Source organism: Nicotiana tabacum, chromosome 10, assembly GCF_000715075.1.
Source record: "Nicotiana tabacum cultivar K326 chromosome 10, ASM71507v2, whole genome shotgun sequence".
In the NCBI taxonomy this organism is placed as follows: domain Eukaryota; kingdom Viridiplantae; phylum Streptophyta; class Magnoliopsida; order Solanales; family Solanaceae; genus Nicotiana; species Nicotiana tabacum.
In genome coordinates this window covers 62,053,236-62,079,777 of record NC_134089.1, presented here as the reverse complement: position 1 = coordinate 62,079,777, position 26,542 = coordinate 62,053,236, and the positions used below count along the sequence as shown (strand labels likewise).

Here is a 26,542-nt window from a genome sequence, read left to right as displayed (position 1 = left end):
CTCGTGCGATTATTAGTGATGGGGGGTCTCACTTTTTGCAACAAGGCTTTCGACACGTTGCTTTCCAAGTACGGTGTCAATCATAAGGTTTCTACCCCCTATTATCCTCAAGTTAGTGGTCAAGTGGAAGTCTCCAACAGAGAAATTAAGAGCATCTTGTCAAAAACTGTCAATGCTAATAGGAGCGATTGGTCGAAAAAGTTGGATGACGCACTATGGGCTTATCGGACGGCTTACAAAACTCTGATTGGTATGTGTCCATATCGGTTGGTGTTTGGAAAAGCTTGACATCTTCCGGTCGAGTTAGAGCACAAGGTCGTGTGGGCTTTGAGGAAGTTGAATTTGGAATGGGATGTTGCATCAAATCTTTGTGTTGAATAACTCAACGAGCTCGATGAGTTTAGATACCATGCCTACTCAAGTTCATCCTTGTATAAGAACAAAATGAAGTACCTTCAAGACAAATATGCTCGGGGTAAGGAGTTCAAGGTTGGATATATGGTGCTCTTGTTCAATTCCTGGTTATGTCTGTTTCTGGGTAAGCTCAAGTCAAAGTGGAGTAGGCCATTTGAAGTTGTGTTTGTGACCCCATTTGGTGCTCTTGATCTAAGTAACAAAAATGGTGAAGTTTTCAGAGTTAATGGGCACCGGGTCAAACATTATCTTGGAAAATTTGATGACAGCCACGTGGTGACACTTTTTCATCTAAAGTGATGCGCTGGTAACATGCGTCGTGCCACGACGTTAAATCAGGCGCTTCTTGGGAGGCAACCCATGTCTTTTTCTTCTTGTTTTCTTTGATTTTCTTTGTAGTATAGGACTGATTTTTGAGCTAATTGGTTGTGAGATGTTGCAGGGATTGTGTTGCTACAGTGCAAAACATTTTGGAAAAATTAAACAGTCTCTGAAGTCACCAGTGCGGCCGCATTGCACTTTTTGCGGTCCGCACTGGTGAAGACCAAGTGAGGTACTCTCTGAAGTTTGTCACCACGACCGCATCCCATTTAGTGCAGTGGACCTCCGCGGCCGTGGTCTATTTTGTGCGGACCGCGGAGGTTGCCGTCTCAATCTTCTTCTGACCAAATCCAGCGCGGTCCGCGATCCATTTTGTGCGGCTGTGCTAGTAGGTGAGGCTGGGTCCTACTTTCTTTTCTATAAACATACCTCATAGGTCACCGGTTACCCTTTTTGAAAAATTGATTCTCACAGACCAAAAAAAATCACTGTTCATCTTCCTCTTCTTCATACTAGCTTGTTTGCATTGTGTTTCTTCACTACTTCTCAATATCTGGTAAAAATTCAACCACTTCTTGTTATTTTAATTATTTAATTTCATTTTATATCATTTTCTATTAACTGTGTAGGCTTCTGTCCCCCCGTAATTCTTCAATTTTGATGTTCGATTAGTTTAACAGTTATGTTTTGTGTGCTTAAAGAGTATTATTAACTGGGTAAATTGAGTAGGGACAAAGTTAGGTGAAAGTTTGAACAAAAATGCAAGACCAAGAACCCAAACTCAGTGCCTTGACCAAGCACCCACCGCGGACCGCGATTATTTTTGTGCGGTCCGTGGTGCTTCGACGTGGTCTGTGGTACCACTTTGTGCGGACCGCGGTGAGGATTTTTTAGGAGTTGACCTCTTGCCCAGCGCGGCCGCATTGCATTCTGTGCGGGCCGCGGTGCTACTTTGTGTGGGCCACGATGGTTGGATTCAGAGAGGTGGTGTTATAGACCTTGCCTTAGTGCGGACCGTGGTCGCCTTTATGCGGTCCATGGTGCCCCTAGTGCGGCCGCACTCCTTTTTGTGCGGGCCGCGGTGCACTATTTCTGCATCATGTTCTACAGCTTATGGCTTCTGTTCTGCAATTCATTTTCCACAACTGATTCACTGCCTGTGCTGATACTAACAAAGCTAGATGCTTGTTCTTGCAGATAATGGTTAAACAACGAGGCAAAGGCTCGAAACAACCCGGCCGAGGTGATTCTTCCCGAGGAGGGAAGCAAAGGATGGTAAAACTCACTCCCCAGGCTAGGAAAAACATAAAGGACATGAGGAAAGAAATCAAAGTGACTGATAGAGCCATTGACAACTCAGGGAGTGAGTATGAACCCTCCCGGGAGATCTCTTTAGATTCAGTCCCACTATACATCCCGTATCTGGAGAGAGCCATACATAGAGACACTCCTCCCTCTTCCCCTGATGCTCAAGCTTCAATCAACATTTCTTCTAGGTTGTTTGAGGGCTCAGCAGCAGGTAGTGGGGATGAATACTTTACCTCTCCCACAGCGTCAATATCTGGAGAGGGTACTAGGGGTGATGGGGGAGATGGGGAGTTACCTGGGGGTGGTGTGCCTCAGGTTGGGGGTGTTTATCGGTCGAGAAATCCAGCTGTTTGGGAAGATAGATTCGTCAGCCAGGTGGCGTTCCACAAATTTAGGGAATGGTGGCCGGCACAGAAGTTGATTCATGAAATGAGCTTCATTGAAAAAGACCTTCTACCCCTACACCCCAATATACATAGACAATTTCGAGCTCGAGTGGGTTGGGAGCACTTCAAAGATAATTGTGTGAAGGCGAATGAGCACATGGTCAAGGAATTTAATTGCAATGTGGACCACATCTTGAAGGTAACTAAAGTGACCAATGTGCGAAACAAAAATGTGATATTTACCGAGAAGGTACTAAATGAATACCTGGGGTTCAATGAAGAAGATGAGTCCCTTTACAATGAGAAGTTGGCAATGGTCGAGGAGGTTCGTCCGTGGTTAGCTTCATACCTGGCAATCCCGGGTACGGTTCCAGAGTGGTTGCAAGCAAGGGCCAAAATACTTCGGAGAACCTTTAACTTTGAGTCTAGAGGGTGATTGACTTTTGTGTGTAGTCAGCTCGACCCCACTACCCATGATCAGACTATTCCACTTGCCCGGGCTGTTCTTGTTGCATCTATTATGGCAGGATACCCTATCAACGTGGGCAATGTGATGTCCTGTGTCATTTCTGCAGTAGGGGTTGAGCATGACCGAAACTAGCCTTTTCCCAACACCCTCACTATGTATTTCCGGGACCTGGAGGTGGAGAAGAGACCTTTTGACATCAAGGTCAAACCTGTGGCTCCGTTTTTGTGGTATAGTTTGAAGGGGTCAGACAACCCCAAGGACAAGAATTACAAGCCGCCTGCTTCTGTCCCAACTGGCTAGTCTGAAGAGCCGGTTGTTGTAGAGCCCTCCACTGAGCCTGCCTGCACAGTTGCTGACATGCCTCCTGGACCTTCCACTACTGCTGGTCCCTCTATTTCAGCTGGCCCGGGGATTCCATCTTCCCGGACCCATCCTATCACAGCCCATCAGCTGAGCCAGACACTTTATAGCTTGAACAACTGGATGGCGACTACTTCGTCCAAGTTGTCTACATTGACTTCCACCATTGCGGTTCAGTCAGAACCACAACCATTGCAGGTGCCACAGTCTATCGAGGATTCATTTAAGGAGATTCTTGCCACCCAGCAGAAGATCCTTGATTCTCATGATGCCTTGGCTAAGGTAGTGGATTCACATGGCAAGGCCCTGGAGGAGCTTTCCAGGGAGCACAAGAAGCTGCGACAAACACGGGCTTCCAAGGAGTCTATGAAGGAGCTTAGAGCGGATGTGGACAGACTGAAGGCAGACCAGCTGCCTTTAGATTCGCTATTTGAGGATCTAGCTTTAGCAGCAGTACCAGCAGCAGAGCCATAGCAGGAGCAGACACAGAGGCTTCCTAAGAAGAAGAGGAAGCTCCCTAGTGCAGATGAGGCGATCATCCAGTTGGTGGACCCACTGGAGGCTTCCTCCAGTCAACCGCAGGATGTTCCTGATATTCAGCCCATCTAGGTCCAGGCCCCAGTCCCAGCAGCTGAGCAGCAGGAGACTGGGAACCAGTCTGAGGTTCCCGCGCATATAGAGGACCTGGGGACCACTGATGATCGCATGCAGACGGACACAAATTAGGGAGTTCCCATATCCTTTCCGTATATGTTTTTGGTGCTTATGTGTTTAGTTGGCATTGAGGACAATGACAGCTTTTATTTGAGGGGGTGCGCCCTATATTTTTGGATGACTGTATATATTGTTACATTTTATGTCTTTTTGATTTTCATCTTTGGTCTGTATATAATTTTACGTTTCGTTACTTTTATCACACGTTTTATCTTTCATTTGGTCTGTATATAAAGTTACATTATTGTATATATTCATCCCCCGTTGTATATTCAAATCCTCTATTGTACATATTCATTCTATTTTTTATTTTTGTAATTTTTTTTTCATTTTTAGCTTCTTAGATAGGCTCGTAACTTTTTGTTTCGTTTTTGGCGCTTCAATAAGCCTTTGGTTTTTTTAATGCCATAGTTCTTTCCAAAGGTGAAATATTGTATAAACCGGGTGGCTCTTCCCGATGATGGATGGCGTGACAACCTTCTTAAGGGTTTGAGTCTGTTTTTGTTTTATTTTTGGTAGCTTATAGTTCAGGGTACCTCAAGAAAAGTTTCACTTGGGCCTAACACATTTGTCGTTGATCCCATGATCAAAGATAAGTTGTTGTGTTTAGGATGGTGAAAGTCGTGACCTTGAGACTCTTGTGTTGACCAAACAATCATCATGTGGTCTTTCGGGACTATTGTGGGCTCAATTGTGTCTAAGGTTGTTGTGGGCCCCCGACTTTATGTCTTTAGAAATCCTTGAGCTTGTATGGTGAGAAATTGAATTGTGAGTCCAAGTTTTGAGCCAATGGTCTAGAACTTTCCCTGAACGTCTGTTGAGGCGAAATCTTGAGTGAAATTTGGCTTGAGAAGTGATTATAGTCTCTCCTTGATCCAAATGATGTTGAACAACTCCATAGCCCACCAATGATATAATCCCTAGTTAACCCTTTTAAGCCTTAAACCTTTTTCTTTCAAGAACCAATACTACAAGCTTATATCCATTCTAAAATATACCCTCTTTTGGTACACGATCTTCCCTTGAGAAATGGAAAAGGTATAAGTTTGGGGGGGAGAGACGAGAGAGGGAACAAAGTGGTAAATGTACTAAAGCAAAGAAAAAGGGATTAAAAAAACAACAAAAGAGAAAAAGGTGTGGAAAAAGTTGAAAAGGAGAAACGCTTTGAAGTGCAATAAAAAGAGTGACATTACGTCTCTCTAACCCCTTAAAAAGAAGTGATATACTCAATGAGTCAGAGAATTGTGCCAAATGAATCAAAAGAAGTGCTTAAGGGAAGATGGAACCCATTTAGACCAAACTTTTCCTACCCTGAACCAAAAGCCGTCACATTGACTCCTCAAAAGCCCTATATGATCTTCAATTGAAGGACACTTACATTAGTGGATACTTACATGAGGGGTAAGCATATGGTACTTAGAGCCGGACTTGTTACCTTTCCTTGAGAGAGATGAGTGAATTCCCATTAACCTCGGTTTGTGTGCTAATACTCTAAAAGGTGAGGTTTGCTTAGGGAAAATTGAAGATGTGTGAGTTTGGGTTCCACAATGACCAAAGTAATTGAGAGAGCTCTTTGATGTAATGAGTCAACTCTTGATGCTCTTGTGTCACACTTGATCCATAGTTTTTCAAAGTTTAAATGTTGTTAATGATTCATTCGTATTGAAGGCAATTGTTAGTCCCAATTGATGCTTGTTGAGGTTACTTTAGGATAGTGTAAATACTTGGATTTTCCCTTAAGGGGTGGGTCTTATTTTGTTTGCTTGAGGACAAGCAAATGCTTAAGTTTGGGGGAGTTGATAAGTAGGGATTTTAACGAGTTTCATACTCCTTCTTGCCTATGCTTTGATTATAAATCGTTACAAAATAGTCCCAAAAGGCTCATAAGTTGTGCTTGATTGCAGGTTTGATCGACAAAGTGACGAAATGTCAAAGATCGGCTCAAAAGGAGTGAAACCTGCTCAAGTATCAAAGGCAAAGTAAACTGAGGGCAAACAAGCCTAGTGCGGACCGCACAAAATGGAATGCGGCCGCACTAGGTGATTCAGAGAGATGGCAAGATCAAGCTTCACGCAACGCGGCCGCAGTCCACACTGTGCGGCCCGCGGTGAAGGTTCCGCAGCCGCACTGCCTTTTTGTGCGGTCCGCGGAAGAGAGATTCAGAGAGATGACAAAAAAACTAGGCTTAAGCAACGCGGACGCATTACACATTGTGCGGTCTGCGGTGAAGGTTCCGCGACCACACTACCTTTTTGTGCAGTCCGCGGAAGAGATATTCAGAGAGGGGCAAAATGCCAATACGGTCCGCGGTCATGGTTGTGCGGATCGCGACAGCTGCCTCCACGGCCGCGGTCCATTCTACGCGGTCTGCGGAACCCAAGTCAGAGAGCCCAGAATTGAAGTCCAAGAGCCTAGGCGGCCGCGGTCCATTTTATGCGGCCCGCGCTGACCTCGCAGGGGTATTTTTGTCAAGTTTTTCCAGCCTAGTATAAATAGAACATTTTACCATTTTTAGGTCAGCAGATATATCCAGAACTTAGCTGCGCTCGTGGGAACTTGATCTGTAGCCATTTCTTGGCATCTTAGCTTCAAATTAACGATAGATTCTTGTATTTTAATTTAGCATTTAATTAATGTCTTGTTCTTCATCTATTTCTCTATTTTCTCTTACAAGCATGAGTAGCTAAACCCATTTGCTAGGGTTGTGGCTCAACCCTAGTGTGGGTAATTGATGGGTGTTGCCATCTATTGTTAGATTGACTATGGGTGTTTATTTTTTGGGTCAATTTTATGATTTAATCTATGAATTGGTGGTTGCAAACACTGATTTGTGCTAAGTTGACTTGGCTTTTCTTAAGAAAGAGAGCCTAGGTCTCCAAAATTGACCCAACAAAGAATTAGGATGGACTCAAGAGAATTGATAGTCCCAATTAAAGGGTTAAACCTCGAGAGAGTAATTACCCAACTTGAACCCTAGTTGCTTGAGCTAATTTGCCTACCCATTTGGTCTCGAGAGAGTCAATTGGGCAAAATCACTCTCTCTACCGAGAGGTGTGAGAGTAGGTAAAATTGTGCAACGGTTATAGCATAAGCCCCAATTATGTCAATCGAACCTTAGTAACATCTACCCATCAATTAGCCACCTAGGTAATGTCACGACCCTAGTGCCCTTCTTCCCATTAGATACAACTTAGCAATTATCTCGTAGCATAATCTAGTTTCAATTAATAGTTTGATAATAGTAGTTTATAATCTAAAACCCAGAAATGTATGGAATTGACATTTGGAACAAATACACACTTCTAGCCTAGATAGATACTCGACTCCATTCCTAGCTCCCTGTGGAAATCGATCCCAGCACTAATATAGGGTAAAAGCTATTGCGACCCTCTCTTCCTACTTTTTAGTAGTGTGGAGATGGAAGAGATCAGCTGGACACGAGATCCTTACCTTTCTTGATGCCTATTCCGGGTATAACCAAATTCAAATGTAACCGGAACACCAGGAAAATACTTCATTTATCACCAAGTATGGAACATATTGCTATAACGTAATGCCTTTCGGGCTAAAAAATGCTGGAGCTACTTATCAACGCCTAGTAAATAAAATGTTTGAATAACAAATAGGTAAGTCAATGGAAGTTTATATTGATGACATGCTAGTTAAGTCCCTGCACGCAGAGGACCATTTGGCTCATTTGCAGGAAACGTTCGAGATTTTGAGGATATATAACATGAAGCTCAACCCCGAGAAATGTGCTTTGGAGGTCAGTTTGGGTAAATTCCTAGGCTTTATGGTGTCGAACCGGGGGATCAAGATCAACCCCGATAAAATCAAGGTCATCAAAGACATCACCGTTGTGTATAGTGTAAAGGTCATGCAGAGGCTAACTGGACGGATAGTTGCTTTAGGCCGATTCATCTCGAGGTGGTCGGATCAAAGCCCTAGATTTTTCTCTTTGCCCAAAAAGAAAAATGATTTCACCTAGACCCCGGAGTGCCAACAAGCATTAGAGGAATTAAAACGATACCTATCGAGACCACCACTGCTTCACACTCCAAAGGCATATGAGAAACTCCACTTGTACTTTGCAGTATCGGAAATCACGGTAAGTGGTGTCCTAGTTCAGGAAGATCAAAGTACATAATTTTCCATTTATTATGTAAGTCGAACCTTAGGAGAAGCAGAAACTAGGTATCCACACTTAGAGAAATTGGCACTTGCACTCATAAGCGCTTCTAGGAAGTTAGAACCATACTTTCAATGTCACCCCATATGTGTATTAACCACTTACCCATTTTGTAATATTTTACACAAGCCCGAACTATTGGGCGATTGGCCAAATGGGCCGTCGAACTCAGTGGGTACGATATCGAGTATCAACCTCGAACGACTATCAAGTCACAAATTTTGGCAGACTTTATGGTTGTTTTGATGCCAACCCTCATACTCAAAGTTGAAAAAGAACTTTTGTTAAAATCAGGCACATTATCGGGGGTGTGGACCCTTTTCGCAGACGGTGCTTCGAATGTGAAAGGGTCCAGGTTAGGCATCGTTCTGAAGCCGCCCACGAGTAGCACTATTAGGCAGTCTATAAAAAATTCTAGGTTGACTTACAATAAGATCGAGTACGAGGCCATGATTGCAGGTCTCGAGCTAGCTAAAAGCTTGGGAGCAGAAGTCATTGAAGCCAAGTGTGACTCTTTACTGGTGGTGAACCAAGTAAACAGAACCTTCGAAGTTCGAGATGATAGAATGAAAAGTTATTTGGACAAGCTGCTGGTAAATTTGCACCGTCTCAAGGAATGGACTTTACAACATGTGCCTCGAGAACAAAACAGTGAGGCCGATGCACTTGCAAATCTGGGGTCATCGATCGAAGAAAATGAGATCAATCTTGAGATCGGTGATCGAGGAAGGCCATATCGAGATAAACTCTACAAGCTTGACCAGGGATTGGAGGAATAAATATATTGAATAGTTGAAGAATGGAAAACTCCCATCGAACCCTAAAGAATCAAGGGCCCTACGAACCAAAGCTGCTCGATTCATATTGGATGAAGACAAAACATTATACAGAAGGACATTTAACGGACTATTAGTAGTGTGTTTAGGACCAGGAGACACCGATTATGTTTTATGAGTAGTCCATGAAGGCACTTGTGAGAACCATTCCGGCGCCGAATCGTTGATTCACAAAATCATTAGAGCATGATATTACTGGGATAGCATGGAAAAAGACACTAAGGAGTTTGTTCGAAAATGTGATAAATGTCAAAGGTTTGCACGATGATCCATCAGCCCGAAGAACAACTTCATTCAGTCTTATCCCCATGGCCATTCATGAAATAGGGGGATGGATATTGTCATCGCTCTTCCATCGGCCCCAAGTAAAGCTAAGTTCATTTTATTTATGACTGACTATTTCTCTAAATGGGTTGAAGCACAGGCATTCGAGAAAGTAAGAAAGAAAGAGGTAATAGACTTCATTTGGGATCACATCGAATGTCCATTTGGGATACCCGCCGAAATAGTGTGTCACAATGGAAAACAATTTATCGGCAGCAAGGTAACGAAATTCCTCGAGGAGCACAAAATAAAAAGGATATTATCAACACTGTACCATCGTAGCGGGAATGGACAAGCCGAATCGACGAACAATACTATCATTCGAAACTTAAAGAAAAGGTTGAACGACGCTAAGGGGAAGTGGAGAGAAATGTTACCCGAACTTCTTTGGGCATATCAAACAACATTGAAGTCTAGTACGGGGGAAACCTCGTTCTCCTTAGTATACGGCTTCGAGGTCTTGATTCCGGTCAAAGTCGGGGAACCTGGCGCCAGATTTCTACACACGACGAAAGAATCAAATCACGAGGCTATGAAAACTAGCCTCGAGCTATTGGATGAGAAACGAGAAGTTGCGCTCGTTCGGATGGCTGAGAAAAAGCAAAGAATCGAGAGATATTATAATAAAAGAACCAACCTTCGCCACTTTGGAATTGGGGACTTAGTTCTAAGGAAAGTCACCCTCAACACTCGAGAGCCAAACGAAGGAAAACTAGGCCCAAACTGGGAAGGACCATATCGGGTCCTCGATATCATCGGAAAAAGGTCTTACAAACTTGGCACAATGGAGGGCGAACAATTGCCCAACAATTGGAATGTATCACTCCTCAAACGGTATTATTGCTAAGGTATGACTTTCTCCCTTTCCGTTCATATTTGATACTATCTTATTGCAGGTGTTCGATTGAAGACGCCGAGAAACACTTCGACACAAGGACCTTAGGTTTTAAAGCACGAGTTGCACTCTTTTTCCCTTTGATCGGTTTTTATCCCAAATGGGTTTTTTCGGTGAGGTTTTTTACGAGGCAACAATTATGTACTACCTGAGGAAAATTCAAAAGTATCCAAGGCTTCTTTTCAATCAACCTCGAATACTAAGGGGCATCACCCTCGAAGATTATATTTTCGAGGAAAATACTTCATGTCAAAGGATATCGATAGGGAAACTTTGTAATGGGCCAAACGGTCGAATGAACCATGTCCATATAGATTAGTCAAGTCCCGATGGCAAAACATGACACATGTATAAATTATTTCAAGAAGCATTCTTTCTATATCAAACATTTTGTGTCTTAAAGAAAACTTTCCAATATACAAGCTTCGTACTTATGATTTTGTGAGAAATGGCTCAAGGTCCAACCGCAAATATAACTCGAACACTCAGGGACTGTCATCGACGATCGACGTATTCAAGTTATCTAAACTCGAATTTATAAGACCTAAAAGAGACACCCCTCGATCTATAGACCAAGGTTATCATCCGTCGGGGACTAACACTTCGAACAAGTTCGAAGTGTTATTGGGAAATAAGCCCAAGAGGCATACCCAAAGGCTACAACCAAATTAATACAGCTCGGAGACGTCCAAATCCCGCAATCACAATAGGCCTTCAAATTCTTGGAAAAATTGGTTAAAAAAGGCTACCCTTGGCAAATAACCAAAAAGGCTTCGATAAAATCAGGCCTCAAAAAAACCTTACGAGGTATCGAATTATCTTAAGACAAATGCGCTAAGGCACAAAAATCATAGGGGTTTCAATCGACATCGAACCCTCAAAAAACCCCATGGGTAAAAAATACATGTTAGGGCATAACGAAATTTTCACTAAGTATTTTAAGCTGAAAGAGGAGAATAATATCCATCTTTTAGAGGTCATATCGGCCCGATATAAAGAGACTAAGGGCCAATACACTTAGAGTTCGAAATCTTGTTCTCACTCCATCCGAACCCAAGATTCAACTATCCTGAATCCAAATAAAGAATAACTTGACTATGGCTTGGGGATTCACCATTATCCGACACAAACCCTAAAGGACCTATGCCTCGATAGAAAAAGTGATATCAGGTTGGAAGACCAGGACGTCGAGCTCGGGGTCGAAGTTCCTTTCTAAGGTCGAGGTTTATAACACTTACCGAGGTCAAAAGAAGGCGTGCTTCGAGATGATGCCGGTATGATTCAGTAACGGAAAGGGCAAGATATCTGCAACGGACCGGAGATCACGGCATGAATTCCTGAATGGATTGGTCTTCGGCAGTTAAACAGTTGTCAAATAGGATTTCCTACTATAATTAAAAGTATACCTTATTTAGGACTCCCCTACTATATAAAGGGGGATCCCACTCATTTGTAAGATTCATTATTCACTGATAAGAAAATATACGCACATTATTCTCTTGTTATTTCACTTACTATTTATCAGAGTTGTTTCATCATTTTTTATTCCCGTTATCATACCTCTAGATTAGCACAGATCGAGGTCGAGATTTAGCTTACACACTGGTTTGATCTATTTTATTCTTTAATTTATCTATTTAATTCCTTGTTTATCAATTAGCATTGAATTAAATCGCATATCCTTAAAACCACAATACAAAGTTAATTGTTACTCTGGGTAAACAAGTACTATATGCATAAAATGCAACCTCAAGTAAAGGATGGTCGAATTAGTTCTTCAAACACTCAGCTTGTTGCTACATACAATCATTCTTTAATTTCTCAATAGCATCAATCTATCTTGTGATAGGCCTATTGTGTTTATAAATTGTTCAGTTGCTTTGGCATATGACCTTAGTCCTCTATATGATGTCTGTGTAGCATATTTCAACAGCTCAGGTATTACATTCTTTCACACGAATATATGCAACCTCATTTAAAGTTGTCGATCGAGATAGTAATTAGCATCAAAATTATTTTATGTATCTTTGGCAGTGCTTATGAATGGCTTTAATTTGACTGCAAGGATCCCAAGCTTGTACAAGCAGAGGATAGCAAGGAATACATCTAATGCACTTTGATCCAAAATGATAAAGGCGTATATATATTGTTAGTTGTGGGTTCAATTGAGCCTATCATCTTGGCTTATGTACTAGGGGATGCAGTAGATATGCTATGATTTTATCTGTGCCCAATAACTTTAACTCAATCATATATATATATAGTAAACTTACTAAGTACAAATAATAAACATTACTAAGTACAAATAATAAATTTTAAACCTATTAAATTAAAGGGTGTTGTGGTAGAAGCTCGAACTAGAACTGGACCCATAATCTTGGAAGGAACTGTTGACGTGGGGTTCATCACTTCGAGTCCAGAACATCGTTTATTTATTTCAAAGACCCATAAGTTCTGTTTCTAAATCAAATCCTGATATTCCTACTGATCTTGCCAAGGCTTTCCAAGTTGACCACAACACAATAAATGATCACATGATTCAGTAGCTGTTCTAGACCTTCTTTTTAACTCAACTAAGGATGATGTGTCTGATTTGTTCATTTGTACAAGTGATTCTTCTGTTTTTAGTGGTTCTAATCCCCTCATTCTGTGAAATAGTTTACTAATTTCTTATTATTCTTTACATGTTCAATTGAGTGAGATGCCAAAGTGACGCATATTCTTTTTCCTTCTCAATTTCTACTTTGAATATTATTGTTTGCATATTTTTTTCTCTTCTCCTTTAATATAAACATGGAAATATTTAGTCTAAGCTTAGTTAAAGCTAAGCTGTTCTTTTTTAATAGAACCCTTCATAAACATGAAGAGACCTACCAATACAAAGTGAGATCAATAATTTCCATAATAGCTTCCCAACCGAAGTTCCAATCATTTACTCTGTAGCTTTTCATTTTTTGTTAGTTTAACAATTTTCCCGTTAGTTAAAGAAAGCAAGAAACTTCCTAGTGTCTGTACAAAGCAAAAGTTTAACCAGCGAAAGATGCTTGACCTGTAATTTACTAGATACGTGTATGTACAGAAAAAGTCCTGTTCAACAAAAGGGCATTCTGAAGATCTTTTATTGTTAATAAAGGCAGTCACCTATCCACGTGCCTGGAGGTTTCATTTTTGACAATAATTTGCTGCTGACTTTCAAGACAAACACGGAAAGAGGAAGGTTCAATGGGACAATCATGCGCAACTCCAACACTTATATTCCCACCAAAAGCGAATAGGTGAAAGAGCAACAAAAAAGTTGGAAATTTTTTGTACAACATTGATTATGGTCACGTTCTTATGATCAGAGGGTTACGCGTGTTATTTCTCACTTTATGAACAGGCACAGGCCTCCAAGTCACAAGCTAGACTAAATTATTTTTTTTTATTTTGTGTCTCACACAACTGACATTAGTTGTGTGAGGCCTGTTTTGTTATCTCACAACTTTGTAATCCGAATTTTGTTGACCCAAATATGTTAGATATGGGTCCACAAATATGTGAGATAAAAAGTGGCCTTATGTAACGGCCTGACTGGTCGTTTCGAGAATTGTAGCTCCGTTCCCCCATTTTTGCTCCTTTTGTTCTCTACGACTGTTATATGACTTACCGGTTTGGTTGGTTCGGGTCCGAAGATATTTCAGAGTGAATTGAGACACTTAGTCTCATAATTGAAAGCTTAAATTGAAAAAGTTGACCGGATGTCGACTTATGTGTAAACAACCTCGAATTTGAGTTTTGATGGTTCCGTTAGCTCCATTGGGTGATTTTGGACTTAAGAGCGTGTCCGGATTGTAATTTGGAGGTCCGTGGTAGAATTAGGCTTGAAATGACGAAAGTTAGAATTTTGGAAAGTTTGACCTGGAGTGGACTTTTTGATATCGGGATCGGATTGGATTTCCGGAAGTTGGAGTAGGTTCGTGGTGTCATTTGTAACTTTTGTACAAAATTTGAGGTCAATCGAACGTGATTTGATAGGTTTCGACATCACTTGTAGAATTTAAAATTTTCAAAGTTCATTAGGTTTAAATCTGTGTGCGATTCGTATTTTTGATATTGTTTGAGGTAGTGTGAAGGCTCCACTAAGTTCGTACCGTGATTTAGGACTTGTTGGTATATTTGGTTGAAGTCTCGGAGGCCTCGGGTTGATTTCGGGTGGCTAACGGATAAAGTTGGATGTTGAACGATTGCTGAAGTGTGATTCCTGCTGGTGTAATCGCACCTGCGGATAGGGAACCGTAGGTGCGAGCCCGCAGAAGCGGGAAGGAAGCCGTAGAAACAGCCAAGGAAGTGAGGCAGCGGATAGTCGCAGGTGCGAAGGATTTCCCGCACCTGCGTGACCGCATATGCGGCAGAAGGACCGGAGAAGCGGATTTGGCCGTGTAGCTGGCCTCCACAGAAGCGGATATTTGTCTCGCAGAAGCGAGTCCGCAGGAGCGGAAACTTGGATGCAGGAGCGGAGTTAGTCGCAGAAGCGGGCTCTGAGGCACAACTGCGAGGCCACAGAAGCGGCTAAATTGCTGCAAGTGCAGAAAGCCTAGGCAGAAACTATATTAGCGAGGGTTTCGAGATTTACACCACTTCTAACATTTTGAGCTTGAGTTTTGGAGGTTTTGAGAGGACTTTCAAGGGGATTCTTGAGGTAAGTTTCTTGTGTTCATTTTTCTTCAATGAATATGTTTCCCCACTGATTTTTCATCTAGTTGGTGTGTTTTTTAGGTGAATTTTAGGGGTTTGAGCCTAAGGATTTGGAGAGTTGATTTTCGGGATTTGAATGGCCATTTGGTGTCGGATTTTGATAAATTTGGTATGACTAGAATTGTGAGTGAATGGGCTTTCGAATTTTGTGACTTTTGTCGTATTTCGAGACGTGGGTCCAGGGGTCGGCTTTCAGCCAATTTCGGATTTTTGGCTTATAATTTCGTATTTTTCTTTGTGGAATTGATTCTTTTAGCCCGTATTGATTGTATTGTACTATTTGTGTCTAGATTCGAGACATTTGGAGGCCGACTTGCAAGGAAAAGGCATATTGGAGTATAGTTTTGCTCGTACTTAGGTAAGTAACAGTTCTAAATCTGGTTCTGAGTGTATGAAACCCCGGACTTATGCGTTATGTGATTGGTTTGGAGGTGACACACATGCTAGGTGACGGGCGTATGAGTGTGCATCGTAGGAATTGTGACTTGGTCCATTCTGTGGAACTATAAAGTTGAATAACTTGTTGTTAGCCATATGCTCTCCCTGTGTTATAGAAATTTGACTGCTAATCATATTAGAAATCATGTTTAGGCTATATGTTGATACTGTTGGGATCCGTAGAGGTCGTGTACTTGTTGAATTATTTGCTAATTACTATCTTATACTCAGTCACAGTTTTACTTGCGTATCATATCTCAGTCTCTTCTTGTTTCTTATTGATGCATTATGTTATTTCTGTTTGGTCTGATCTTTATGATTTCTGAGAGACTGGAGAGGTGTGACTGAATTATGGCCTGAGTGTCGAGCTGTGAGCTATATGTATATATACGGATCGAGTTGCACGCCGCAACGAGCCTTAGGACAATATGTATATGGATCGGGTTGCAAACCGCAACGCCTTATGATTGTACATATATGAATCGGGTTGCACATCACTACAGGCCTTATGGATATATATATTATGAGATCGGACTGCATGCCGCAACGATATAGCGCTTGGGCTATAGGAGCCCCTTCGGAGTCTGTACACCCCCAGTGAGCGCAGGTACCTATTATGAGTGTTGAGGGCTGAGAGCCAAGTGATGAACTATTGGGAAAGACAGAGTGACTGTTGCCCTGTGAAGCTGTATTTGCTTTCATTGTTGTTGCACATAGCTGCTATATGTCACTGTTTTGAAACTCCTGGGAGATATTATATCCAATTTTTAATTGAACTTGACATTTAAAAACCGATTTGACTTAAATTGCCGGATTTGAAAGCATGTCTACTGTCTTATTGAGACTACTGCAAATGAACTATAACTGTGTAGCTTGTCACTTTCTTTCAGTTCCTTATTTATTATTGTTACTTACTAAGTTGGTTGTACTCACGCTACACCCTGCACTTCGTGTACAGATCTAGGTGTTCCCGGACACGGTGCACATTGATATCGTGCACGGCTGATCTTTGGAGATTACGAGGTAGCTGCCCGGCGTTCGCAGTCCTTGTTTCTCCTTCCTTATCTTTTCTTGAATTGTATTTTGATACAGACTCTTGTAGACCTTTCTTTTCTAGACCGGTGATGTATAGATGCTCATGAGTTCAGTGACACCCCAATTTGGGAGCTATTTTCCGCATTTGTGTTTTGGGTTTTAGCCTGTTTTGAAAACTCTAGTTATTTGAATTTCTTAATTATCTAAGTATTTTGAAATTGTCGGCTTACCTAGTACCACGATAAGCATCATCACAACAGATTAGGATTTGGGTCGTGACACCTTAGTTGTGTGAGGCACATCATAAAATCACTCGCTAGACTATCAGAATCAATGATGATTTTCAACGTAATGTTACGGTCTTCAGTGACCACATGCGTATTTTTCCAATGTGAACAACAACTTTCAGTGACAACAACCTTCAATCCCAAATAAGTGCGGGTCGACTATATAAATTGTCACAAACCATGTTTCTCTACTTAAAACTCCTATCATGAGCATGCAAATGTAGTCCCAAAAGCACCAGTAGGTCAAAAGGATTTTAGCCTGAAAACAGATGCAGCAATTTCATTTCAAAATTCAAAGCTTGAAATCAGATTGGGAATTCATCAGATTTGCAAGATGCATTGAAGAAAAGAGGAAAACAAAGAAAAACAACACTTGTACCTTTATTTTTCTTTAAAAATGAAAAACACTTGTACTTACTTGAGAGACATTTACACAGACGAAACATAAAAATGAGTCAGGAGACTGGAAGAACCAAACATACATCTACTAGATAATGCCGAAATTGAAAGTGTATTATATAATCAAGGTAACTGCTCTTGCTGAAGTAGTTGCAGTGGACATAGCAGTTGCTGCTGCTCCTGCTCCGAGAGTTGTTGCAGGTTATCTGAACGTTGTTGTTGCTGAAGCTGACTATTTGATTGCTCATCCAGCTGCTGTTCGGACTGTTGAGGTGGTTGTTCTAATTGCCACGCCCAAACAATATCCTGTAAACCAGGCCTCAGGCCTTCATTTAAAATTTTCTGATATTCCAATGTATCTCCATTGGACTTCTTGACCTCCACCAAATAAAAAGCTGGAGTTACCTCAAAGATCTCCGTGTCAATTGATAAAATCCCCTTTCTTCCTTCTTTTGAACCTTCAAACCTTAACAATCCTGCATCCCTTTTGCTGACTTTTAGCTTCAGGCGCTTTGCGACATCTTCCAGCTTGGATACGATGACTGATGCAGGTTTGCAGGATGTGAATCTAGCTTCTTTCTTTAAAGGAGTATCCTCAAATAATCTCGATAAATCAAAGCCAGCAGAAAGGGAAATGATATCAAATGCATTCAAGTTTGACAGCCTGGCCACGTCTTGCTTGTTCTCAGAGGAACCAGCAGCCGACTCTGTACATGCTGAAGCCAGATCCTTCCTTTCAGTGTCTGCTTTGATAGATTTAGAGGCTATTCCCCTCTTGGACCAGGAACTTTCTTTAATTGTGGCAATTGAAATTCTAGTATGTGGATTGGGATCCAACATTCTCACAAGTAGCCGCCGCACTTCAGGGGGGAACCAACTGGGACATTTGAACTCAGATTTGCCAATTTTCCTGTACATCTCCATCAAATTCGAGTCATGGAATGGAAGATAACCAGCCAACAACACATATAGGATCACCCCACATGACCAGATATCAGCTTTTGCCCCATCATACCCTTTTCTATTGATCACCTCAGGAGCAACATAGGCTGGAGTCCCACAGGTAGTGTGAAGGAGTCCATCTTGGCGCTTTGACTCAGCAAGAGCACTTAAACCAAAATCAGAAATTTTCAAGTTTTCATCCTCGTCTAGTAGTAAGTTTTCTGGTTTCAAATCCCGGTGATAGACACCCCTGCTATGGCAGAAATCTACAGCATTTATCAACTGTTGAAAATATTTTCGTGCAACATCCTCTTTAAGCCTTCCTCTGGACACCTTGTTAAAGAGCTCACCTCCTTTAACATATTCCATCACAAAATAAATCTTGCTCTTTGTGGCCATGACTTCATAAAGGTGCACAATATTAGGATGTCGAACTAGTCTCATAACTGATATTTCCCGTTTTACCTGATTCACGAGCCCAACCCTCAAAACTTTTTCCTTATCAATGACTTTGATGGCAACATTCTGCCCAGTCCTGATACTCCTACCATAGTAAACCTTAGCAAATGTACCTTGTCCTAGTAATCTCCCCAATTCATATCGCTCCAACAGTATAGTTCCCGTATTGGCCATTCAAACTCTACGAAACCCAGTACTATTATAGTAAGCAATCCTCTCTTGGCTAGTACAATCTGTTCACCAGATATGTGCTGCTCAACCATCCTCGCATAAATCATCCATCAGTGTGACAGGCAATATACAAATATTCCACCTAGGTTGCATCTTGGCACAAAAGGTGAAGCTGTGGTCACTGCGCCGAGGCTGAATCTTTTTGGGAATGAAAAAAGACAACTCTGCTAAGCTCAAAACCTTATGAAGAACAATTTCGGACTCCCAAACACTCAAACACATCTTTCAGCATATCCTAAAATCCTCTCTTTTGAAGAACCAGAAAAATTGTTTAGTAGATGTGCAGGGAACCAAGTAGGTGAACTACCACAGCCCACTTACAGGATGAGAAACAAAAATTTACTAAACTCACCAGCAAGTACCTGTGTCAGGTTGGAAGAAACTATTTTTAGTAGCTAAATGATGTTCTACACTTCCAATAGAATAGTATTCCTTAGCAAATGCGCAGCCAAACAAATGATGATTAACCATACATTCACAGCATTTTTCTTAAATCGAATATCATATTTCAGTTTTTCCAAGTCAATGAATAAAACTATCTATAGCTGTTAACAGCTGCTGCAAGGAAGAACTAAAGCAAGGTGTGATAAAACAAGCATGTGTTAGCTCTAAATCTATGTTAGATATATGCAAAAGGTATGAAGAATACTCAAATATCTAAATGAAGCTTAGCAAGGAAATTTGTAAAAGTATTGAACCTTCTGAAGGGGAGCCTTGGAGCAACGGTCAAGTTGTCTCCATGTGACCTATAGGTCACGGGTTTGAGCCGTAGAATCAGTCAGATACTTGCATCAGGGTAGACTATCTACATTACAACCCGTTGGGGAACGACCCTTCCCGGACCCTACGGGAATACTTTATGCAACGGGCTGCCTTTTTTTATTCGTATTGAACCTTCTAGAAAATCAACTGAAGAGGGTGCATTAAGGAAGGAAAACTATGCCATAGAACATTGATGTCTCCTATCACTAAACCATTTTTCTATAATTTTCGGAATTAGCAATTCAAGTTATTTAACCAGAAAAAGAAAAAAAACGCAGGTACTAAATCAATATCGGAATGGAAATAACAAAAACAAAACAAAGAACAAAAGAAAACCAACAATTTGCTATAGATTCAAGAAAAGCGAACTCATCGATCAAACAGTTTAATAGATTTGGTTCTTCTACACACATATGAAACCAAACTCATCTCTCTGATAAAAGGGTCAATTTCAAACATACTAACTCAGAAAAACTAAGATGAAAAATAGCAAAGGCGGTGTTCGTTTATCTTGTCCAAACGAATTGACGAAACAAGAAACTTAAAAATAATTTTTATGTAAGCAAACCCCACTAAGAAAGAAAAAAAAAATAGAATAGTAGTTGTAGAAGGTGAAGTAAAACTACCTTAAAATAAGAGAAGCCCTAGAGTCAGAGTGCTTTTAGCTGTAGCGACCGTCTTTAGAAATGAGGATGTTGAAGAGTTTTCACCAAAAGAAGCAAGGGATGACAAATACGAGTGGCGACGTTGTATATGATTTGCGTAGGCAACTGTTATAAAACCACGGCGGGAGGAATCTTCCACTACGATAATGTCTAGGTGAATATCCTGGTCGAATTTCTCAATTTTGACCGAAAACTCACGACAAAATAGAGATACTTCTGTGATCCCCAGTTGCGGGGTACCACATGTTAACGTGGTCGGTTTGGTCATTGACGCATGACACCCCCCAAATTTTTTGTTAAAAGAAAGTGTAAATAAAAGTAGAAGATTGAAGCACCTTCAACTTGCAAGTGTGGTTATAAGCACTATTTTCTCTATCCTGTGGTATTTTTTGCTTCCCATTTAAACTACTTAAAATTTGATCAATATGTTACGATTCAAATCCCACCGAGACCGTGATAGTGCCTAGCCCAATCTGCTAGGCAAACCAACAACAAAAACATAATTCAACTGGAACGAATTTTTATACAAACTATTCGAAGATATAAGTCATGAGCAATTAAGATTTAGAATCATAACATTAGTATGAATAAAAATATATCATTTGTTTGAATATATATAATAAAAAATATAAGTCCTAAACTATAATGAACATAATGGTAGCTTGCAACAGGAACATTGGTTCATCCTCCATGCTAGCCCTCGGCTCCCCCAACAGTTCAGCTCTAAAATCTACATGCAAGGTGCAAAAGTAAAGTATGAGTACAATCGACCCCATGTACTCAGTAAATATCAAGCCTAATAATGAAGTAGCAGCGAGGTATTAGTCAAAGATACTTACTTATATAACTTGTGCAGCTCATAAGCATATAAGATAATAGAGAAATAACCCAAAAATAACCAAAAAAAAAATCAGATATCAATAATAAGATGCACAGTCAAGCGGAAAATAATAAGCATGTTTTTATCATAATAAGGCCAAAAGCATACACAAATACACCAAATTCGCATATAATGGGGATATGCTTCAAGCATCATTAACTCGAATACTCCTACATGAATGTAGAGTGTCTATGTATGATAAAGATACGATTTTACATTAATTTCCAAATAGCATTTATATGAATGCTCCTTAATGAGTATAAAATGTCTATGTATGGTGAAGACTCAACATTTACATTAATCTTGCACTCTTCAAGTGTCCAATAATTCACTAAGAATGTATCATGCATATGTATACTACATGAATGTACATATATAGATTATATGCATGAATGTTTTTACATGAGTCTAGAATGTTGATGCATGCTCAAAAACCATAGCCAATATCCCGCATATCTCATATACTCCAACATGATCCAGCATATCCCATATGCTCCAACACGATATGTGTATCACCTGCGCTCACAAGACCAATGTAACAAGGGTGATCACCCGACTCCGAAGGGATAGATCAATATTCAAGCGCCACACAACTACTCATCATGCCATAACATATCAATATCATAATAACCACTAGACATAAACCATTGTGCCATAACAATATTAATTCGCTTATAATGTGCCATAATCATATTAATACGGATCAAGATCTCCATCTCTAAAAACATATTCATATACTCAAGAAAGAACAATTAACTTGCACAAAGACATAGTAAATAGAGATGTGGATGGGTGTGTGTTCATGATATAAAGCATGACTGTGGCTAAATCAAATATATCAATATCTCAAGAAAAGTTTATGATGCCAAAATAAGATGTCATAAGCCTAGACATGATCTGTATCATGAATAAATAAGCTCACCTAGTCATACAGTAAAAAAATATAATTTAAAAAGAGCACACAATCAAACAAGGCACAAAAAGCCTAAAACTACCACAAATATATAATCTCGATGAACACATATATGTTCATCATCTTGCATATACGCCATCCCTAAATATGCAGACAATAGCATATAAGTCAATTAGATTTTAGGAAAATTCCATCAAGTCCAGGTTAAGCAAGATACTTAACTTTCACGATCCAAAATTTCACCAATTATCGTGATGGTACCTAGCCTCCAAAACTAGGTAAGCCAATCATACGATGATAGAAAACAACGAAATAAAAAGAATAAGCCAGAATTTGACATAAACAGCGGAATAAAGTTCTAATAAAACCAATACAATGGTACATAAGACAAACTCACAACACCAAGTAGTACAAACAAGTCTAAAAAAGTACAATCTGTATGAAAGTAATACAACATTATGAAAATAAGGGAAAGGGACTCCAAGGGCCTGCGACATCCATGCATGTCACGATCCAAAATCCTAACCCACAGGGTCGTGATGGAGCATAACATTCTTGCTAGGTAAGCCAACACATAACAATAAATAAGTAAAAAAAAGGAACTAACGGTTAACATTAATCTAATATCATAGGATAAAGATAACTCAAAAACATACCATATGAGTCTAAAATCCGACATCGCCAATCAACCATCCCAAGATGTGGATTCACGAGTACATGAGCTACTGGAGTTTGCTACATATATTGGCTTAAAAGAAATAAAATACTGTCTGGTAAAAAGAAACAATACAGAAGAAACAGAAAGACGACTCTAAGGCCTGTGAACAGTATGCAGCTCTACCATGGGTCGCATGTCTGGTATCCGCTAAGCACCTCTCCGGACTCCGCTGGTACTAATATCTGAATAGTGTAGTATAAGTACAACTGACACAATGTACTCCATAAGTATCGACCCTAACCCCCATGAGGTAGTGACGCGGCTAAGACAAGACACCTATATATAAACAAGTGCAGTTAAGTGACAAGAAATGATGAAATAACAAGAAAAATAGCAAGTAAGATAACATGATGACAACATGAGAGTGAATGAACAGGTACATAAATAAAGAGATATAGAACGAGAAAATAAAGGAAGGTACAACTAGAGCAAACCACAACTTATGCTTCCACACCAACACCAAACAACCTTTCGAAATAACTGGGAAATAACATAGCCAAGTCCTCCGCTGATATAGCAAGAACACAAAACATAAGGTAATATAACAATAGCATGAAAATACCTATCGTGCATATTCACTCCTACTCACAAGCACGGAAGCACCCGCCTGCGCAATGTCTCATCTCACAGCAAAGAAACACCCGTCCTGCAATATCTCTTAACACAACACGAAAACACCCACCATGCATATCTCTCAGCCTCACAACACAAAATACCCATCGTAAAAAACCTCTCAACCTCATCACAACATGTGAAATCAGTACCAAACAAGATGAGGAACAACAATAACATCAATAAAAATGTTTACGTACTATGTTGTAACGATCCGACCGGTCGTTTTGAGCTTTTGCACTTTGCGCACCAGTTCTTGGGCATGAATAGCCCTGTGTGATGTATTATGACCTATGTAAATTGTTGGTTTTAGTTTTCAGGGTAATCGGAATGGATTTGGAAGAACATTTCTCAGTTTGAAGCTTAAAATTTGAAAGGTTTGACCATGTTTTCAATTTTCAGTATTCGATCTCGGATTTGGAGTTTTATCATTTGGTTAGCTCCATTAGGTGATTTGGGACTTATGAGCGTGATCGAAATGTATTTTAGAGGTCCGTGGAAGGTTTAGACTTGAATTGGCAAAAATGTTTGGCATTCTCCGGTTGGTAGTGGAAATTTTAATATCGGGGTCAGAATAGAATTCCAGAAGTTGGATAGGTCCGTTGTGTCATTTGTTATGTGTGTGCAAAATTTCAGGTCATTCGAACGAGGTTTAATAGACTTTTGATCGAATTCGAAACTTGGAAGTTTTTGGAATTCATAGGCTTGAATCCGATGATGATTTGATATTTTGATATTTTTTTGAGTGCTACGAAGGTTGGAACAAGTTTGAATGATGTTATGGGATATGTTGACATGTTTGGTTGAGGTCTTGAGGGCCTCGGGTTAGTTTCGGGTGGTTAACAGACCAATTCTTGGTTTTTGAGAGTTGTAGATTTTTCTTCTGTTCTGTTGCAGAATTTTGTTCTTCGCGTTCGCGAAGGGTTGTTGAGAGAGGCAGCTGGTTTGCTCTTCGCATTCACAATGTAAGTTCCGCGTTCGCGAAGGTTCTTGAGTTAAATCTACGCGTCCGCGAGGAGCGTTCCGCGTTCACGTAGGGTCGGTTGTTTGGTCTTCGCGTTCGCGGGTGGGCCTTCGCGTTCGCGAAGAAGGGAATTTTGGCATGAGGCAAATTGTGCTTCGCAAACGCGAAGGAGCCACCACGTTTGCGAAGACGGAAATAATACCTGGGGCAGAATGTTTAAAAGTGGGTTTTGCGATTTTTCGGTCTATTTCCTCCATTGTTGAGCGATTTTTGGAGCTTTTTGAGAAGGATTGCAGATGGAATCGAAGGGAAACACTTGGAGGTAAGATTTTTGAACTCAATACTCGATCCTATGTTGATTTTTACTTGTTTAAACATGAAATTTGTGGAATTTAAAGCATAAAATTGGGGAATTAGGGCTTAAAATTGGAGAGTGTAAATTGGGGATTTGAGGGGCCATTTGAGATCCGATTTTGATGTTCTTTGTATGTATGGACCCGTGAGAGGATAAGGATTCTATTGATGTGATTTTTATCTAATTTCGAGACGTGAGTTCAGGGGTCAGGTTCGGCCAATTTCGGGATTTTTGGTGTAAATTGGTTATTTTCGAGTGGGCGTTATTCCCTTAGCATGTTTTGATGGTATGAATCTGTTTTTGGTAAGATTTGGAGCATTCGGAGGCCGAGGGAGAGGAAAGGGTATCGAGGGCTAGAGTTTGGATAGGATTGAGGTAAGTAATGATTGTAAATTTTGTCCTGGGGGTATGAAACCCCGAATTTCACATCGTTGTGCTACTTTGAGGTGACACACACGCTAGATGACGAGAGTAGGGTCATGCACTATTGGGGATTGTGACTTAGTTCGTCCTGTATGACTGTTAAACCACGTATTTGATTGAAAACTATTTGCTATCATTATGTTTTGGAAAGTATTATCATGTTTTGGGCTGAATGTCATATTTGGGCCTCGTGCTAACATGTTTGGACCGTTAGGGGATTTTTACTACTATTCCTCACTGTTTTGACTTCATAGTTGTACTCAGTCATGTTGTATTGTACTATTTTCATAACTCAGCCATATTTACTCGTTTTGATATTTTTAAATGATATTTTGGGCTGAGCATCATGTTTTACTGTTGCCCGAGTAGCTTGAGAGATTTCTAACTGAGTGATTTCGAGGGCCTGTGTTGTGAGATTACTATGGGATCGGGCTGCGCGCCACAACAGTGTTGTACTGATTCATGATTTTGAGGCCGAGGGTCTGATTTGTTATGCCACGAGGTGGCTTGTTATAAGGCCGAGGGCCTATTTGATTATGCCACGAGATGGCTTGTTGTTGCGCTTGGGATGTAGGAGCCCCTCCAGGAGTCTGTACACCCCCAGTGAGCTTGGGCACCCAGTGTGAGTGATATGATGTAGTCCGAGGAGCTGTTATTGTTTCATATTGTTGCTCGAGGGGCTGTTCTTGATCTATGTTTTGCCCGACGGGCGGTTCTTGATTCATGTTATACCCGAGGGGCTGATTATGAGTGATTGTGAGGTAGCTCGATGGACTAGTTCTATTGATATTATGCCTGAGGGGCGGTTTATGGTACATGTTTTGCACAAGGGACTATTTACATGTCTATCATTTTTACTCACTATTTTATCACTCGTTTGAAACTATTAAAAGTTGTGTTAAAAGGTTTTACTGAAACTGAGCTTGATTTACCAAGTAAATGATTTCTGTACTGTTTTGGAAATGTACTGCATTTGCTGTAGCGTTATGATATGGTTTACGTATTTTCTTATGCTCAGCTTTCATTTACTTTTATTACTTACTGAGTTGGTGTACTCACATTACTTCCTACACCCTGTGTGCATATTCAAGTATTTTTGAACCTAGTAGCGGGTGTTGATTGCTTAGTGGCAGAGTCTTCGGAGATAACAAGGGTAGCTGCCGGCGTTCGCAGCCCTACTCTTCTCCCTCTTGTCTTCCTTAGATTGTTTTTAGTATATTTTCAGACTCTTCGTTGTATTCAAACCTTAGTAGCTTGTGATACCCCGATGTCGGGCTTGTGTATTTATTCCGCACTGTTCGTTTTGACTTATTATGAGATATTTGATTAATTAAAGGCTTAAAAATGATTTTTATTGATTAATGGTTAATTCGGGAGTTGTGTCGGCTGACCTAGTTTCACGATAGGTGCCATCACGACCGGGTTGATTTTAGGGTCGTGAAAAGTTGGTATCAGAGCCTAGGTTACATAGGTCTCACGAGTCATGAACAAATTTAGTAGAGTCTCGTG

General features: G+C 40.6%; 1 protein-coding gene across 2 annotated transcripts; it reads right to left on the bottom strand.

The window, feature by feature from the left end:
* Window positions 1-17,071: 17,071 nt before the first annotated feature.
* On the bottom strand, window positions 17,072-20,456 carry LOC107810567 (CBL-interacting protein kinase 2). 2 transcript variants are annotated; one of them, XM_016635360.2, is made up of 2 exons: window positions 20,130-20,456; window positions 17,072-19,103 (listed from the first exon to the last, which is right to left on the bottom strand). In XM_016635360.2, the coding sequence occupies exon 2, from the start codon at window positions 18,682-18,684 to the stop codon at window positions 17,233-17,235; it is 1,452 nt and encodes a 483-aa protein (XP_016490846.2). In that variant the 5' UTR covers window positions 18,685-19,103; window positions 20,130-20,456; the 3' UTR covers window positions 17,072-17,232. The 2 variants fall into 2 exon arrangements, with proteins under 2 accessions (XP_016490846.2, XP_075079014.1); XM_075222913.1 differs by lacking the exon at window positions 20,130-20,456 and adding an exon at window positions 19,440-19,650.
* Window positions 20,457-26,542: the final 6,086 nt, after the last annotated feature.